Source organism: Xiphophorus hellerii, chromosome 10 (genome assembly GCF_003331165.1).
Source record: "Xiphophorus hellerii strain 12219 chromosome 10, Xiphophorus_hellerii-4.1, whole genome shotgun sequence".
Classification (NCBI taxonomy): Eukaryota; Metazoa; Chordata; class Actinopteri; order Cyprinodontiformes; family Poeciliidae; genus Xiphophorus; species Xiphophorus hellerii.
In genome coordinates this window covers 1,779,881-1,795,580 of record NC_045681.1, presented here as the reverse complement: position 1 = coordinate 1,795,580, position 15,700 = coordinate 1,779,881, and the positions used below count along the sequence as shown (strand labels likewise).

The 15,700-nt window shown below is 35.9% G+C and overlaps 2 protein-coding genes across 2 annotated transcripts; both read right to left on the bottom strand.

Annotated features, from left to right (window-relative positions):
• Positions 1 to 1,419: 1,419 nt before the first annotated feature.
• Positions 1,420 to 3,678, bottom strand: LOC116727002 (pentraxin fusion protein-like). The gene is made up of 3 exons (XM_032574005.1): positions 3,270 to 3,678; positions 3,115 to 3,181; positions 1,420 to 2,233 (listed from the first exon to the last, which is right to left on the bottom strand). Exons 1-3 carry the CDS (start codon positions 3,417 to 3,419, stop codon positions 1,623 to 1,625), a joined length of 828 nt encoding a protein of 275 aa, XP_032429896.1. The 5' UTR covers positions 3,420 to 3,678; the 3' UTR covers positions 1,420 to 1,622.
• Positions 3,679 to 4,251: 573 nt separating this feature from the next.
• stub1 (STIP1 homology and U-Box containing protein 1) lies at positions 4,252 to 12,862 on the bottom strand. Its single transcript, XM_032574004.1, has 8 exons — positions 12,728 to 12,862; positions 11,819 to 12,050; positions 10,237 to 10,435; positions 9,212 to 9,377; positions 8,818 to 8,893; positions 8,104 to 8,160; positions 7,626 to 7,742; positions 4,252 to 6,540 (listed from the first exon to the last, which is right to left on the bottom strand). Exons 2-8 carry the CDS (start codon positions 11,930 to 11,932, stop codon positions 6,415 to 6,417), a joined length of 855 nt encoding a protein of 284 aa, XP_032429895.1. The 5' UTR covers positions 11,933 to 12,050; positions 12,728 to 12,862; the 3' UTR covers positions 4,252 to 6,414.
• Between the last annotated feature and the right edge of the window lie 2,838 nt (positions 12,863 to 15,700).

Below are 15,700 nucleotides of genomic sequence, written 5' to 3'. Positions count from 1 at the left end.
AACTGCTTGTTAAAACAATCGGCGCTACGCAGCTTATCATAGACTTAATATTAACATTATATATACAGACTTTATTAAGAGGGAGTTTGATTAAAACAAATGTATAATTCCATCTGGACTGTTTTATTGAATAGCATTTTTTCTAGTCTCTAAAGGTAAAAAGCCATTTTTGAAATGTCTTATTTTACATTTTAATGTATTTACATACAGAAAATGAACAGATTTGTTACAGTTTGCATAAAAGCACTTTTTTAAGATAATGGTGCCAGTTTTTGTTACTACATGCAGACAGGATGAAAGAAGTCATTATTTTATGAGGCCAAGTCCAGAGTGCCCTCCTGTGGATGCCTCTGGTATAACAGCCCTAACAGCACAGTGAAACAAAACATTTAGAATAAAAGCCAAAGTTTTAGGAATGATTTTATTTTTTTTATCTTTTACAGATTAAAAAATAAAAACAGAAGTTAATGAGTAGCAGACAGTATTTAGCTTTATTAACCTGGCAAGTTTTAAAGTCAGAAAATAAACAGGGTTGTTCAACATGTGGCCTGGGGGCCATTTGTGGCCCCTGGAGTGATTCTAACTCCAAACATCTATCCATTAAACCTGTTTTAGAGAAAGGAGTGACCCATTCTGGTTTGATATGATCTGGAGTAGAAATTAAGTAGTTAAAGAAATATTTAGCTTGGCGCTAAATAATTAGCTCAGTATTTAGCCTGCTATCAACGACTCTTTAGAAGTTAAGAAATCAGTAAACATTGAACAAATGAAGCATTAATGTGGATTAAAATGTTTCACGTCTTTTCCAATTATTACTCATAAAGCTGGAATTATAAAATCTGACATTAAAGAAGCAGAATATTCAAGTAAAGATTAAAAGTGTTATATTGTATTAATTGATCCCAAAGTTACCAAGTGAAGAAAATCTGAAAAACAAAAATTAAAAGGCAAAGATGAAAAATTTAAATTTGAAAGTGTTTTTGCCAATATGTTTCTGTATTTTTGCTCATGATTCATGTTTCTACAGTATGTAAGATGTAGAAACCTGTTAAATACTTCAGGGCAGCCTTGTTGTTTTTCTAGAAAAATTCTGGGATTATTGTAAACATCTCAGATTCATCTAGAAAATTTCTGACTTTTCAAACTCACAAGTGTCCATGTTTTTTTCTTCCAAATTTCTGAGATTAATTAAAAACTTTCTGTGATTTTTTTTTAAAAGAAAATTTTAGACTTTTGAAACTCAGAAAATGTTTAGAAAATTTCTGAGATTAATTTAATAAAATCTGTTTTTTTCTAGCACACTTTCAACTTTTCAAACTGAGAAATTTTCAATTCTTGAAAATTAAAAAAAAAAAATTTAATCACAATTTTAACTTTTGAAAGTTACATTTCCATGTTTCTTTTTCTAGAAAATGTCTTAAATTAATCTTCAAATTTCTTTTCAAGTCAGTTTTTGACTTTTGAAGCTGAGTTTTTTGGTGTAAATGTCCTCCTGTGTGTTTTTATTCCACCCAGACCGGCCCTAACCTTCCTGCGTACCACCACAGGGCCGGCGCTAGCAGCAGCAGTGCGGTGCTGCCCTCCACAGCCGGACCTCGGCCCGCCGGGTCCCCCGCATCGCGTCAGTCGTCGTCCACCACCAGCACGTTGCCGCTCAGCTCGTACTCCACGCTGGCCCAGTCGAAGATGTTCCCCTTGGGGACTTTGTGTCCGTAGTGCCAGGCCTGGATCATGCTCCGGGAAAGCACAGAGTCCCACATGTTGACGTCTGTCATCTCGCCCACGAAGCTCTGCGTGGCCTCCAGGCCGCCCAGGTGTTTGTCCGGGTCCTGGCCCAGCAGCACGGTGCCCTTGGGCCGCACGCTGTGGCCCGGTTTGTACACCTGGTAGGTGCTGCGCCTGCCGTCCGCCCAGAAGGCGGCCAGGCCGGAGCGCGACTCCCAGGTGAGGCAGAGGCTGGTGCGGAAGGTGCTGAGCGGCGGCAGGCGGAAGAAGACGCCGTCGCCGCTCAGGTAGAAGGAGACGCGGCCGTCCTTCTCGCGCCACACGTTGAGCTCGTCGTAGTCGGCGGTGCGGTAGGCGAACAGGATGATCTGGCGCTCCTCGGGCAGCTCGGTGGCCACCCGCATGCAGAGCGTGAAGGCCCGCAGCGCCATCTCCTTCTGCGGGATCAGAGCCACGAAGCTGAAGTCCGTCTCATACGGGAAGACCAGGACCTTCTCACTGAGGCCCACTGCAGGTACCAAACAGAACCAAACAGAACCAAACATAATTTAGAGGAGGAAACCTTAACAAAAATATGGTTTATTTTTAGTACAGAAGAGGATTAGTGTCACTGGAAATAAAAGAATTCTGACTTTAATCTCAGAATTTGGACTTTATTCTTTTGAGATTGAAAGTCAGAATTCTGAGTAAAAAATAAATACATTTTGGAGAAAAGTGGAAATTTGTAAGCTTGAATTGTCTAATATTTACCTGAAAAATCCCAGAGAAAAAAGTTAGTCGATTTTTAATTTGATTGTCAATTTTGAGATTAAAGTCAGAATCTCAAATTTTCTGTAAAATATGAAAACATATTCAAGCTTGAAAAGTTGAAAATTTGCTAAAAAATTAAATAAAATCTGAAATTTTGAGATTAATTAATACATTTTTCTGGAAAAAACATCTAAGCTTAAAAATTAGAAAATATTCTAGAAAAAAACTCAGAAATGTTGAGATTAATCCGACTTTAATCTCAGAGTTTTGATCTCAGATTAAAGTTCAAATTTTCTGAAAAAACTGAATTCTAAGTTTAAAGTCAGAATTATTTTTGCTTTTTGTTATTGACCCTAATCCTCTTCCGTAGTTTAAACTGTCACCATGTCAGTATGAGACATGAAGCTCCTTTATCTTGGGAAAAAGTTACCTGTAAGTTAGTTTTTTTCTTATTTCAAGTATATTAAGACTTTACACTAGAAACTAGACAACACGTAGCTAGATTTAGTGTTTTTACAGTGTAAATGTAGTCAACATTAATGTTTATTATTTCATTAGTTCATTTGAAGGATGTTGGATTTATCGGATTCCCCACAGCTTAAAGAACCATTTTACCTAAACCAGTTTCAAAATGTCTACCTTGTGTGGCGAAGGAAGGGGTCAAAGAGGCGAGCAGAACTGTTACCATGGTTACAGCGTTGACGCCCTGTAAACACACACAGGATTAGATAAACAAATTAGGACAAATTTTAAAAACAACCCCCAAATTTAGAAAGATAAAATTGTGTTTTTACCATTTTGAAGCGGTTTGTTTTTCCTCCAGCAGCTCGGTCTGCTGCTCTCATCAGCAGTGGGAACCAGAGCTCTTCCCCGCTGGTACAGAGTGATGATGTCATCGCCATGACAATGGACCCGGTGTGTGAGCCTGGAGGACCGTCGGTCATTTCACCCAGAACCAGAGACTTCAGACGTAGGTGTTTTCAAAATATCTCCTTATATTTGTCTACTGACTGGGATTTGATCAGGTTGAAAGAGGAAAAACACCTGGAGCCTCGTATTAGCATTAGCATTAGCATTTCCACCACAACGTATCAGGGCCAAACAAAAAGGAGGAGCAAATTTTCTCCAAAAAAACTGAACTTTTTAGATTAATTTCAAAAATGTTCTAGAAGACATGAACATTTTTGAGTTTGAAAAGTCAAAAATTTGCTAAAATAAAATTCAGAAATTTTGAGATCAATCTGAGGAATGTTCTAGAACAAATTGGAAAATTTCCGAGATTGCAAAGTTCAAAATTTGCTAGTAGAAAATCAGAAGTTTAGAGTTTAATCTAAAATTTTCTCAAAAATATTGGAAATTTTAAAGTTTGAAAAATCTAACATTTGCTAGAAAAATTTCAAATTTTCAAAACAATCTGAATGAAATGTTGAAAATGTGCTAGCATAAAACTCAATAACCAAACAGACATTTCCTAAAAAAACAAAAAAAAAAACTGGAATTTTCTATTTTGATAGTTTAAAATTTGCTTGGAAAAACTCAGAAATTTTCTAGACAACGATGTATCTTCAGCGTTTGAAAAAGCAAAAATGAGCTAGGTTGGTGGATAGAGTAACTCACTCGCTCTTTGGTTACCTAGCAACAACCTGCTGAGTAACTGGCGCAGCAGCAGTTTAAAGTTTTGTCTTTTTGCCTCATGACTGGAGAGAAAACTGGATAAAACAAGAAATGCTGTGACACTGGTTTGGCAATATTTCAAAATGAAAACAGAAACAAGCATTCATGTTATCAACATATCTACATTTAATACAGTTTATTAATTTCTAGGATTTCTCCAGACAAAGAAAAGAATCCTAACTTTTCATAAACTAAAATCTGAGCAACACCAGCAACTTATGTACAAAAACTGAACCTCAGCACAAAAAGCGGCCGGCAGACCGAACTCACCAGACACATTCAGCTGTAAACTACCAAGCACTGGATTGAAAACTCCTTTTATTCACTGCAGAAACACAAAATCTAAACATTTTTTGTTTAGTTTCTGCTGCAAATATCTCAGGACACATAAAATAAGACAAAACAATAAACTTTTTAGCAAAATATAGAAGCTCGATTTGAGTCAGTAACTCTCTAATATGGATGAAAAAGCTCAAGTTTCATTAGTGGATTATTTCCCTTATAACAAGATATTGTTCTATAAGTGAAATAATCTGCTAATAAAACTAGAATGTTTTCATCTTAGTAAAGAATTATTAACTTAAAAGAAGATGCTATTTCTTGTTGAACAGTTATTTTTGTCTCATTTCAAGGGTTCTGAGATATTTGCACCAGAAACTAGGAAAAACACTTGGTTAGATTTTGTTTTGCAGTGTAAACATCATCAATAAGGAATAATTTACTACATTTCAAGGATGTTTGATTTATCTGGTCACACCGAGAATAAAGAATAATTTGACCAAAAACCAACTGAAGGAACTAAATGATTATGAGAGCATAAACGTTAACGACTTATCAATGATGCTTACACTGCAAAAACACAAAACATAACCAAGGCTGTTTGCCTAGTTTTAGTGCAAATATATCAGTACATTTCAAATAAGACAAAACTAACTGATCAGTAACTTTTTAGCAAGATATAAGAGCTTGTTGAGTCAATGATTCTTTAATACTGATTAAATATTTCTAGTTCTGCTGGATTATTTCAATTATAACATGATTTTTTTTTAATTATAATTAAAATAATCTGCCAGATAAATTTTAATTAACATTTCTATCAATATTAAGGGATTATTTACTAAACAAATGCTCTTATATGTTGCTGAAAAGTGACTTATTAGTTAGTCTTGTCTTATTTTATGTCTACCAGACATTTGCAATAGAAACTAAACCAAAACTATTTTCTGTATTTGCAGTTTTATTACAAGAAATGCTGTAAATCCAGCAAACACTTGGACTGAGGTATGGATAAAGATGTTCTAACCCTTCCAGCATGTTTTTATTTATTATTTTAAGTGGCAGACGTTGGGTCAGTGGTGCATCTGAACCTCAAGTCCTTTCTGACAGGGAAAAGATTTGTCCTAGTTCAAGGAAATGCACTTCATGCTTGATGCGATCCTCCTCATGTTAGCGTCCAGAAACATCTTCTGGGAACAGACAGAGCAGCAACAGCTGAATGTCTCTCAGGTTTAAACATTTAGGCGTTTCATCTCATATCCAGCAACGTGGAAATGTTTTGTTTTAATGCAGCAATTCATCTTCTGCTCCCAGTTTGTGGTTTTTCCCGAAACCTTAAACTGTTCTGATAAAAAAAGAAATATAGAAACCATACATTCAACTTATCTTAATTGTCTGCATCGGGGTGTGATTGATATGCAAAGGAGAAGAGATCTACTTAAATCTACTCGACGTTTTTTACAGTAAAGTGACGGGGACAGGTGTGTAAGAGGCGCCACCTGCAGGAAGAAAGGGGTACTTGCTCCCTTTTCCTTTGAGTCAACAGCTTTTTGGCATTTTAGTGACTGATGGTCCGTTTTTCATGAAGAATTACATAAAATATACTTGGCTAAAATAAAACTCCGTCTTTATGGAAAAAAGTCTGATTGCTTCCTCTGTGTTAATAATCGGTGGAAACACTGGACTGCGGCGCTTTCAGAGAACGAGAGAAAGCAGGCGGAGCACAACAGAAACCTGAGCGCGATCTGGTCGCCCGATCTGAGACCCAAAAACAACGTGACGAAGAGGAGGATGAAGAGGAAAAGAGTGAACTTAAAGGGAGCAGCGGGCAGCTAACACTGAGCGTCAGAGACGGAGAGAGAAGATTTACTGCAGAAGAAGAAATGATTCTCCGGTTTGTGGTCTGCAGTGAGGCTGTTCTGCTTCTCTACAGTCTGGTGTCGTCCAGGCTCTGAGCGTCGAACTGAACGGGGAAACGGGCCGGGCTCTTCAGTAGTCCTCCACCCAGCCGTTCTCCTGGATGAAGGCGTCGATCACTTCCTTCATGGCCAGGTTGGGGATCAGCTGGTCCTGGGTCAGGGGGCTCCGGGTGACGGGGTCGAAGTGGCCCACCCGCTGCACAGAGCCACACAAATACAGATTTATTACATCTGGGGGCAGAGACATTTTAGAAATGAAACGATTAATCACGATTAATCGATTATTGAAGTCATCATCAATTCATTTAGGAATGCAAAAATCAATAACTGGAGTATAAAGGCTTTAAAAAAAACGCTATTTGCTGAAAAAACACATTTAAAACTGCGCCTGGAGCTAAATTATTTTAATTAATTGATTAATCATCAATTATTCTGATGATTAATCAATATAATCATGAAATAACCCTAAAATAGGATAGTAATCACTAAAGTATTTAGACAAATTGTCTAAAGTTCTACGCCTGAAGCTAACAATTATTTTAGTAATTGATTATTCTGACGATTAATCAGACAGAATCAAATACCACATTCTGCATATTTTTCATGATTATTGTAATAGCTGCCAACTAATTTAGTAATCGATTAATTTCTAACCAGAATATAAAGTCTCTTAAAAAGGCTGTTTTTATTATCTTAAAATACAAAATATAATTTTTGTAAGATTTGGCTAAATTATTGCTCTAAGCAGGGCTGAAACAATGTGATTAACTGTGATGAATCAGTTATTGAAATAATCGTCAACTAATTTAGTAAATCGTTAACTGGACTATAAGACCACAAAAAGGCCCATTTGCTTAAAAAACAATATACTTAGAGCTGGGCTTTCAACTAATGATTATTTTAATAACCGATTATTCTGACAATTAATCGATTAATCGGATAAAAACAAATGCCACATTCTGCATTCTAAAATAGTTTTTCTGTATCAGATTAGTCTGAGCCGATACTAAACCTCAGATATCGGCATCAAAAGTGAAAAAGGTTTTAGGTCCAACTGGTTCAAATTCTGCAAACAAAAGTCTCATTAAACACCATCTGATAACCAACTATAAATTACAATTCAAATAACAGCCCAGCTGGAAGCGTTGAGCTGTTGGAAGTATTTCTAGCTGCATTGTTTGCTACAAACGATGGAGCGTTCGCTAGAGGAAGTCCTGACCAGAGATCTGAAAACCTCCAACACCAAACGTCAGATGATCTTCATCTGTTGGGCGTTTCTACCTGCAGATGCTCCTCGATGTCTTTGCGGTCGTAGGTGATGCCGCTGGGCGTGATGCACGGCTCCCTCATCAGCTCAAAGCTGATCTTTCCACAAAGGTAATCTGGAATCTCTCGCTTCTGGAAAGACGGAGAGAAAAACACAGAAAGAGATAAATGTGACGTTGAAATTCAGGTCAAAATGACGATAATATAAAAACGATATATGCTCCTCCTTCTGCAGAGTTAAGATTCAATAAATCCAGATTATCATCCGTCTGCTGACAGACGGCGCTGTGAAATAGTTTCCATAGTAACCGTCGGTGCTAAAAGTAAAACTGAAGTACACATAATGTTTTACTGTATAAAGTCATGCTGGTTTAATAAAAAGAAAACAATTAAAAGACTATTTCCCTTAAATCTGTTACATGTTTGTTATTTATCTCAACATATTTACCAATGAACAGATCAACAGGAAGTAAAAATCATTCTCCATACTCACTTTTCTTTTCTCATCCACCTGAGAGAAAAGCTCTTCCATCTCCATTAAATATTTCTCCTTCACATTAAGATGAAATAAAATCAGATATTAATACTCAACAGCATTTTTAAATATATCATTTCTGCATTTTTTAAAGGTTACGGAGAAATAAATAATAGGGCTGAAACAATTCATGATGATTAATTGATTATTTAAACAATTGTCAACTAGTGCAGTAATTGATTAATCACATTATGATGAAATTAAGAAGAAAATCAGACAATACTCAAAAGCATTTAAAACATATTTCTGCAATTTTTAAAGGATAACAACAAATAAATAATTCAGAAACAATTAACCATGATTCATCATTTAAATAATTGTCTACTAATTTAGTAATTGATTAATCATATTATGATGAATTAGGAAGAAAATCAGACATCAATACTCAGCATTTTTAAACATTATTTCTGTAAGTTTTAAAGGATCACAAGCAGTAAAGCTGAAACAATTATGATTAATTGATTATTTAAATAATCGTCAACTAACTTAGCAATCGATTAATCACTATCATAAAAGTAGGAAGAAGGAAATCAGACAACAGGACTCAAAACATTTTTAAAAACATTTCTGCAAGGAGAAACAAAAAATTTACATTTCTGCTTTTATTTATAATTATGTCAGTTTTGGTCCTCCATACAGCAGCAGTCCTAGTAAATAAACAAAACAACTCACATGTTTAGATGAAATTTTTCCAGCATCGCCTCCATTTTGATTGTCATCCTGTTTCTCTTTGTATTCTTCAAGTTCTCTGTAAAAACACAACAAAGTCTCCGTGTTTAAAACTCAAAGTCTCCGTGTTTAAAACTCAAAGTCTCCGTGTATAAAACTCAAAGTCTCCATGTTTAAAACTCAAAGTCTCCGTGTATAAAACTCAAAGTCTCCGTGTTTAAAACTCAAAGTCTCCGTGTATAAAACTCAAAGTCTCCATGTTTAAAACTCAAAGTCTCCGTGTATAAAACTCAAAGTCTCCGTGTTTAAAACTCAAAGTCTCCGTGTTTAAAGCGCAGTGTTTCCATGTTTTATTCTGGAGGTGAAACATGTCGGTCTGTTGTGTGTCCAGCCTCACCGCTCCTTCTCGGCCAGAATGAGTTTGGTCAGGTAGGCGTGAAGCTCGTTCTCCTGGTTGATGCGCTTCTCCTCGATGCTGTTCCAGCGTTTCTTCTTGGCGATGCGCAGCGCGCTCGGGATGTCATCTCCGAAATTCAGCCTCTGCTCTTTTGCCAGGTTATAAGCTACAAATGACATTAAGAGGATGAAGTAAATAAGTACAGGCAGAATGCTGAAGCTAATATCTCAATCGAAAGCTTGTGAGAAAAATGCACATCAGGAATCTAATCATGTAGTGGTTGAACCCAAGCAGCCATGTTTTATTTACAGCTGGATGCACTGATCCATCAGGGACCAGAATCAGATGACTTTCCTCTAAATCAGTGATCAGCAGGCCAAATATTGATAAGTTATTGATTTTTATATATATATTCATGAAACAAACAATTGAGTGTAGACTCAAAGACCATGTACTGAAAGAACTTGGAGCAGCAATCAAACCAAAACTGTACCAAACATTTATAGATTTTGCATTTTAGATAAAAAGAAAACTCTGCATGTAAATATTTATCCATCTTCCCAGAATTGATCAAGTTTCATAGTTTGATCAAACATTCTCTAAAGGAGTGCTGCGCTACTGCATGTTAAGAAAATAAACATTTTATTGCCTATTTAAATAAAGAACAAAATTTTTTATTTGGATTTCTAATATAAACTTAAATTGTTAAAAGAAAAATCTGAAGGATGTGCAAATTTTTGGGCGATTAATCAATTAATCATCTGAATAATCGGAAGAATCCTCAATTAGTAAATTATTCATTAGCTCCAGCCTTAATGAGAACCATAAACTCACACTGTTTTTGGTGAATGGGCTTTAAAATATGACCTGCATTCATTTTATTATAATATACAGCACAGACAGACTTGGGTCGCGATTAATTAATTTTACTCTAACTTGAGTAAAATATCTGGATTTTCTACCCAATACAGGAAAAACAAACAAGGCGGTTTATGTGGAAGCGTATTTTCGGCGTTTCCTCCGACCTTTCTGCAGGTTGCCGATGGCCTCGTCGTAGTTCTCCAGCTCCAGGTGACACTGGCCCAGGAAGAAGTGAGCCTTGACCGACTGACTGTCCAGCTCCAGCGCGTGCTTGCAGTCTGCCAGAGCTTTGTCGTACTGCTGCAGCTTCACGTGGCAGAGCGCCCGGTTGGTGTAGTACACCGCCACCGACGGATTACGGTTCTGCAGGTTGAAGGAAACAGACGACAGAAACTCAGCTGGATGTTATGGAAACACAACGGATCAATAAACTATTCCCACTAAGAGCCGCACCATGTTAGGAAGTCATGCAGTTACCATCATTTTGGTAAATACTGTGATGACATCATCAGCTACATTAAGTTTCACCATCAGTCATTGTATTCTAAACAATCTGTGGTGATGATGATATATTTAAAATATACTGTTCAGTCCTAATAATAAACTATTAACTTTGCTACTCGGCATGTCACCAATTATTGTGACAAATGATAATGTTGTCATTTTGACAAGGCTTGTTGCAATAAATCAATGAATCACAGGATAATTAAAAGGAGCTCAATAATTTACATTTACATGGTTTATCATTTTTCTGTCTCTCCCAAAAAGTCTCCAGTCTAATGTTTTGGTCTCAACCAGCTCTTATTTTGAAGGACAATTTTGTTTCTAGAGACTTCATAATTCATTTTCTTTATAGTTTTGTTTGTTTATTTTGAATATTTAAAATGTCTTCCAGTGTTAAATGATCTTTGAGAATATGCTCTTGCACCATTATGTCTTTATTACTGTTATGTTACTGAAAATGGTCTCAAAACAACAATATAAACATTATTAGCAACAAATTCTGGAACAATTTATTATCGTTTTAGGCCTAATCTGAATGATTGTCAGAAATGTCATTTCCCTTCATTCTCACAAGCATAACCTACTTATTGGTAGAGAACCCAAGAATTATACTCAAGTAAGAGTAACACAACTTCAACATGTTTTCACTCGAGTAAAAATAAAAAGTAGCCGTCCAAGAAATTACTGAATTAAGAGTAAAAAGTTGATTTAATACTGAGTAACTGATCGAATTATCAATCATTTAATATTTAAAAATTACATCTTCAGAGTCAGATGGACCAAAATATAAAGTTAAGTGAAAACGTTAGTATTTAAATGACCAAAATGACTATAATTCATACAACAAGAAATAACGAAATCAGACAAAAAAAAAAAGTTTCCAAATCAGTTTCTTTCAATTAAAAACTTATGAAACTTTAACAGAAACTGCCGGTGTGTGTCTGTGTCTGGTGAACTTTTGGTTAAAACATGTTTGTTTTTTCTTCAGAGGGAAGAAAATCCAGAAATTTTACTCAAGTACGAGTAGAGATAATTAATTAAAATTACTCAAACTACATTGTAATAAATATACTCCTAAAAGTACATTTTTTCAAGTTTCTCAAGTAAATGTAATTGAGTAAATGTAACTACCCAACTCTGCTTATTGCTGCTTATTACATAAAAATCGTCGGATTTTATGGTTTTGTTGTGATAAAAATGTAAAAAATCTGCATGAATATGTGTTTGGTGGAACAGACTCACGATAGCTCTGCTGTAGCAGGAAACAGCCTCCTGGTACTTGCGGCAGAGGAACAGCCGGTTCCCCTGCTCCTTCAGCTCCTGCGCGGTGGAGCTCTTCTCGGGGCTGCCGGCCATCTTCTCCACCGGCTCCGCGGGGCCCGCCTCGCCCTGCTTCCCAATCCTGTTCCCCGTCTCTCCGGCTGGCTAGGTGGCAGGTGTCGGAATGTCCTGCCCGCCCTGGATCGCACACAGACTGGGGGACAATGAAGACACAATGCTGGTCAGCATCCGCTGCAACGCACCTGCAATGCGTGTCTCTGGGTGCCACGCAACTCCACGCCCCCCCACGGCGTTACTTTAACTCGCTGACTGTGCAGACTGATGGGAAACACGGCGTGGCAGCTGAATTAACTGTTCACAACACGAGCATCAGTTGGATTAAATGGGCAGCTAGCCATCTGGATAACATAACACCCCCACCAACACTTTTAATGCGTCTAACTGACATTAAAATTGCGTTAAATTTGCAAACAATAACTCATTTGCGCATTATTATCATGGATGTTATAGCTGCTGAAGTTGTCATCAAACACACAATAGAGGCAACGCCGCTAACTTTAGTTAACCTGGAGACATCACACCGATGCTAAGCTAACTTAGCTAGGCTAATATGTCGGTTAGAATCTGAGTTCGGCTTCAGCTAGCTCTTCCGGTTCTGATTATACTGACACAATTTAAGATCCACGTCATGAGCTTATACCGCTCTCCATCCGAGAAAATCGGTACCAGAACCTTGCTTTTAGGCGTTTTCACCACAACGCCGCTAGGCAGCCTCAAAACAGACATAAGCTAAAGCTAAATTAGCCCTCACCCGCTCGGGTCCGTTGAAGTTCGGATTTGTTCCGATAATCCTCCGGGTCGGAACCTTACCTTTTAGGGTGAATCTCACATTCAGGTGGATGTGGCTTTATAAGTGCTCATATAAAATATTCTGGAGATTTCTTTCTTCGAGCTGTCATGACAGGTTGTTGTTATACTGACGTCAAACGTTTTTAGGCGACGTCAACGGAAGCCGAAAAGAAGCGCAGTTTAAAAATAGGTAAAAGTTTTAAAATACTCATAAAATTTATGTTGTAATTTTATATATAAAGGACAGGTCAGTTTATTCTTTTAGGGGTCCTTACATATTCTGATACGTCCTAATTTTTTTCCAGAAACTAGTAATAAAAAACAAACAACATATCAATAAGTATGCTACTTTACCATGTTAGAATATGGAGGACCAAAACTGACATCATTAAAAATAAAAGCAGAAATGGAAAAAACAAAAATTCTATATATTTTTTTATTGATAATTCATGTATAGGGAAAAGGGGGGAAAAAAATCTCTTATTTTTAATTATATCAGTTTTGATATACCATATTTTGGTATACCAAAACAGACAATTAAAAATAAGAGCAGAGAAATATATACATAAGAGAAGAGAAATATACATTTTTGCTGTTCCTTACACATGAATTGTCACCAACAAATATATATTTCTTGTTTTCTCCTCTTTCTCATACACATATTTTTGGTCAAAAATGCATGTGTAAGAAAAAGGAAAAAGCAAATATATGTATTTAACAACATGTGTGTATAGGGAAATCAAAAAAACAAAACGTATATTTTTTTTAACAACAATGTATGTATAAGCAAAAGGAAAAACAAAAAATATATATTTCTACTTTTAGTTTTAATTATGTCAGTTTTGGACCTCCATATTAGATAGCCAGGAGTGTTGTTCACACGTCTTTTGGTTGATTATTTCAGTGTGTAGATACATTCATTAAATATATACAAATAAAACAGATATATGTGGAAAGAAAACTAACCACAAATATTAAAAAAAGAATGCAAAGTAATCACCAGCAGATGGCGCTCTAAAACAGAAGGTTAGCTTAGAGTACTGGACAGTTCACAGTAATTAATAAGCTACACAGGACAGAGATATTAATGTATTTCACCTAAAAAAACATTCCTGATTCCTCAGCAGAAAGAAAACTGTTTATCAGATTCTTTAAAAGTTTGGTACGATTATATGATATTGAATTTATCTCAGAGTCCTGCCACCCACAGAGACCTGTAGACACAAAGATCCTCCAAGTTTAACGATGGAGGAATTAGCAGGACTGTGGTTGTGGACAGAGTCGCGTCTCTGTGGGAAGATTAGGGCGCATCCTCTGAGCAAACACCCAGATAAATGAGGACTGGGGGGATTCCCCAGCTGTGTTTACCTTTACACACAGCTAATCTGTTAGCCACAGCCACACAAAGACCTTCACTCACTGCTGGAAACATTGAAAACTATCTATGATTCTCACAAAATGAGAATATATTTTAAAAAGCTCTTTCCAGACATTTTGAGAAACATAAAATCTTATGTGCTTTCATAAGTTTTCAACCCCCTGAGTTTTCACTCATTTTTCTGAGGATTCAGCCACAATTTTAGTTTATTTTATACGACAGAGCAGAAAAACTACAACACTGAAGCGTAAGAGAAAGGATGCAGTTTTTTTTTATGTTTTTGTTGTTGTTGCATTTTTTTTATTAATATTTTTTTTTATTAAATCCAGCCTTTTATTTTGGTATCCCAAAATAAAATCAGTGGAGCCCAGTCTGTTTCAATGCACCAAAACAAAAACCAACTTTCCACTCGACTCAGTTTGAGAGTTTTTCTATATCTGTATGATTAAAAGGTAAGAGACTTTTTTGACCGTATCATTATTTTTAGTCATATTTTCTAACTCCAACTTGGATAAATTTGAGTATGTAATGGATTTAATCGTAGCAGGTGTTGAGGGAAGGTCAACATAGTTATGAGGTAGCTCCTGTTATTCAGACAAAATGAGCCACAAAAAAAAAGATTTCACTGAAACGTGTTGGAAAAAAAATGAACTCATCAGGATGATGGTGGCAGCACAATGCTGTGTTTTTATTCACTCAGGGACAGGGAAGCACACGGAGCGACGTTTTATCCTTTTGAAACCGAAAAAGAAGAAGTTGAACCTGATGAATATTTTTGAAACTGAATATAAAACGATTAATATGAAAAGAAGTATATATATATATATATATATATATATATATATATACAGATATATATACTTTTTTTTTGAAGTTCCAAATACATTTTTTCAGCTGAAATTTTTTTTTTCAGTTTAAAGTAGTTAAAAAAACAAAAGAAAAAAACTTAATGGCCGACAAAAATATATGGAAAGAAGATTTGCCCAACCAGGAAGCACAATGAGGTCACTTCCTCTTTGTGAATGAAAACTCCTTTTTTTTTTTTTTTTTTTTATTTTTTTTTTTTATTGACAATAAAGGGGTTTACAAAATAGCAGACTCAACGCAATAAGTAGCAAAACAGACAAGACAACAATGCCAGGGTGTTACATAGGAAGCACAAACAAAATGAAAAGCAAATAAATAAATAAAAAAGTTAACTTAGAAAGATGTTAAAGTGAGAGCACATATCCACTGTCTTAATTGCTTTTCTATTCCTTGAATACTGGAGAGATGTAATATATTGTTTGAATTCCACTTTAAAGGCTGAAAAGCGAGGTTTCTGATTTGAGAATTTAGATTTATGTATATGATATTTTGCGACTAATAAAATTAGATTGATAATATAAAAATGTTTGGTTTTGTTAGTGGGATAAGAGAAGAATCCAAACAACATATTTATATAAGTGAGGGAAAAGTTATCAAGAATTCTTTGGGAAATAAACGTACAAATATCTTGCCAGAAAATACAAGAGAAATAGCATGACCAGAATAAGTGACAGAGATCTTCTACATAGAGTTGGCAAAATGAACAGTTTGTGTCAATGTCTTTTTTGTATCGTTGAAGGAAAAATTTG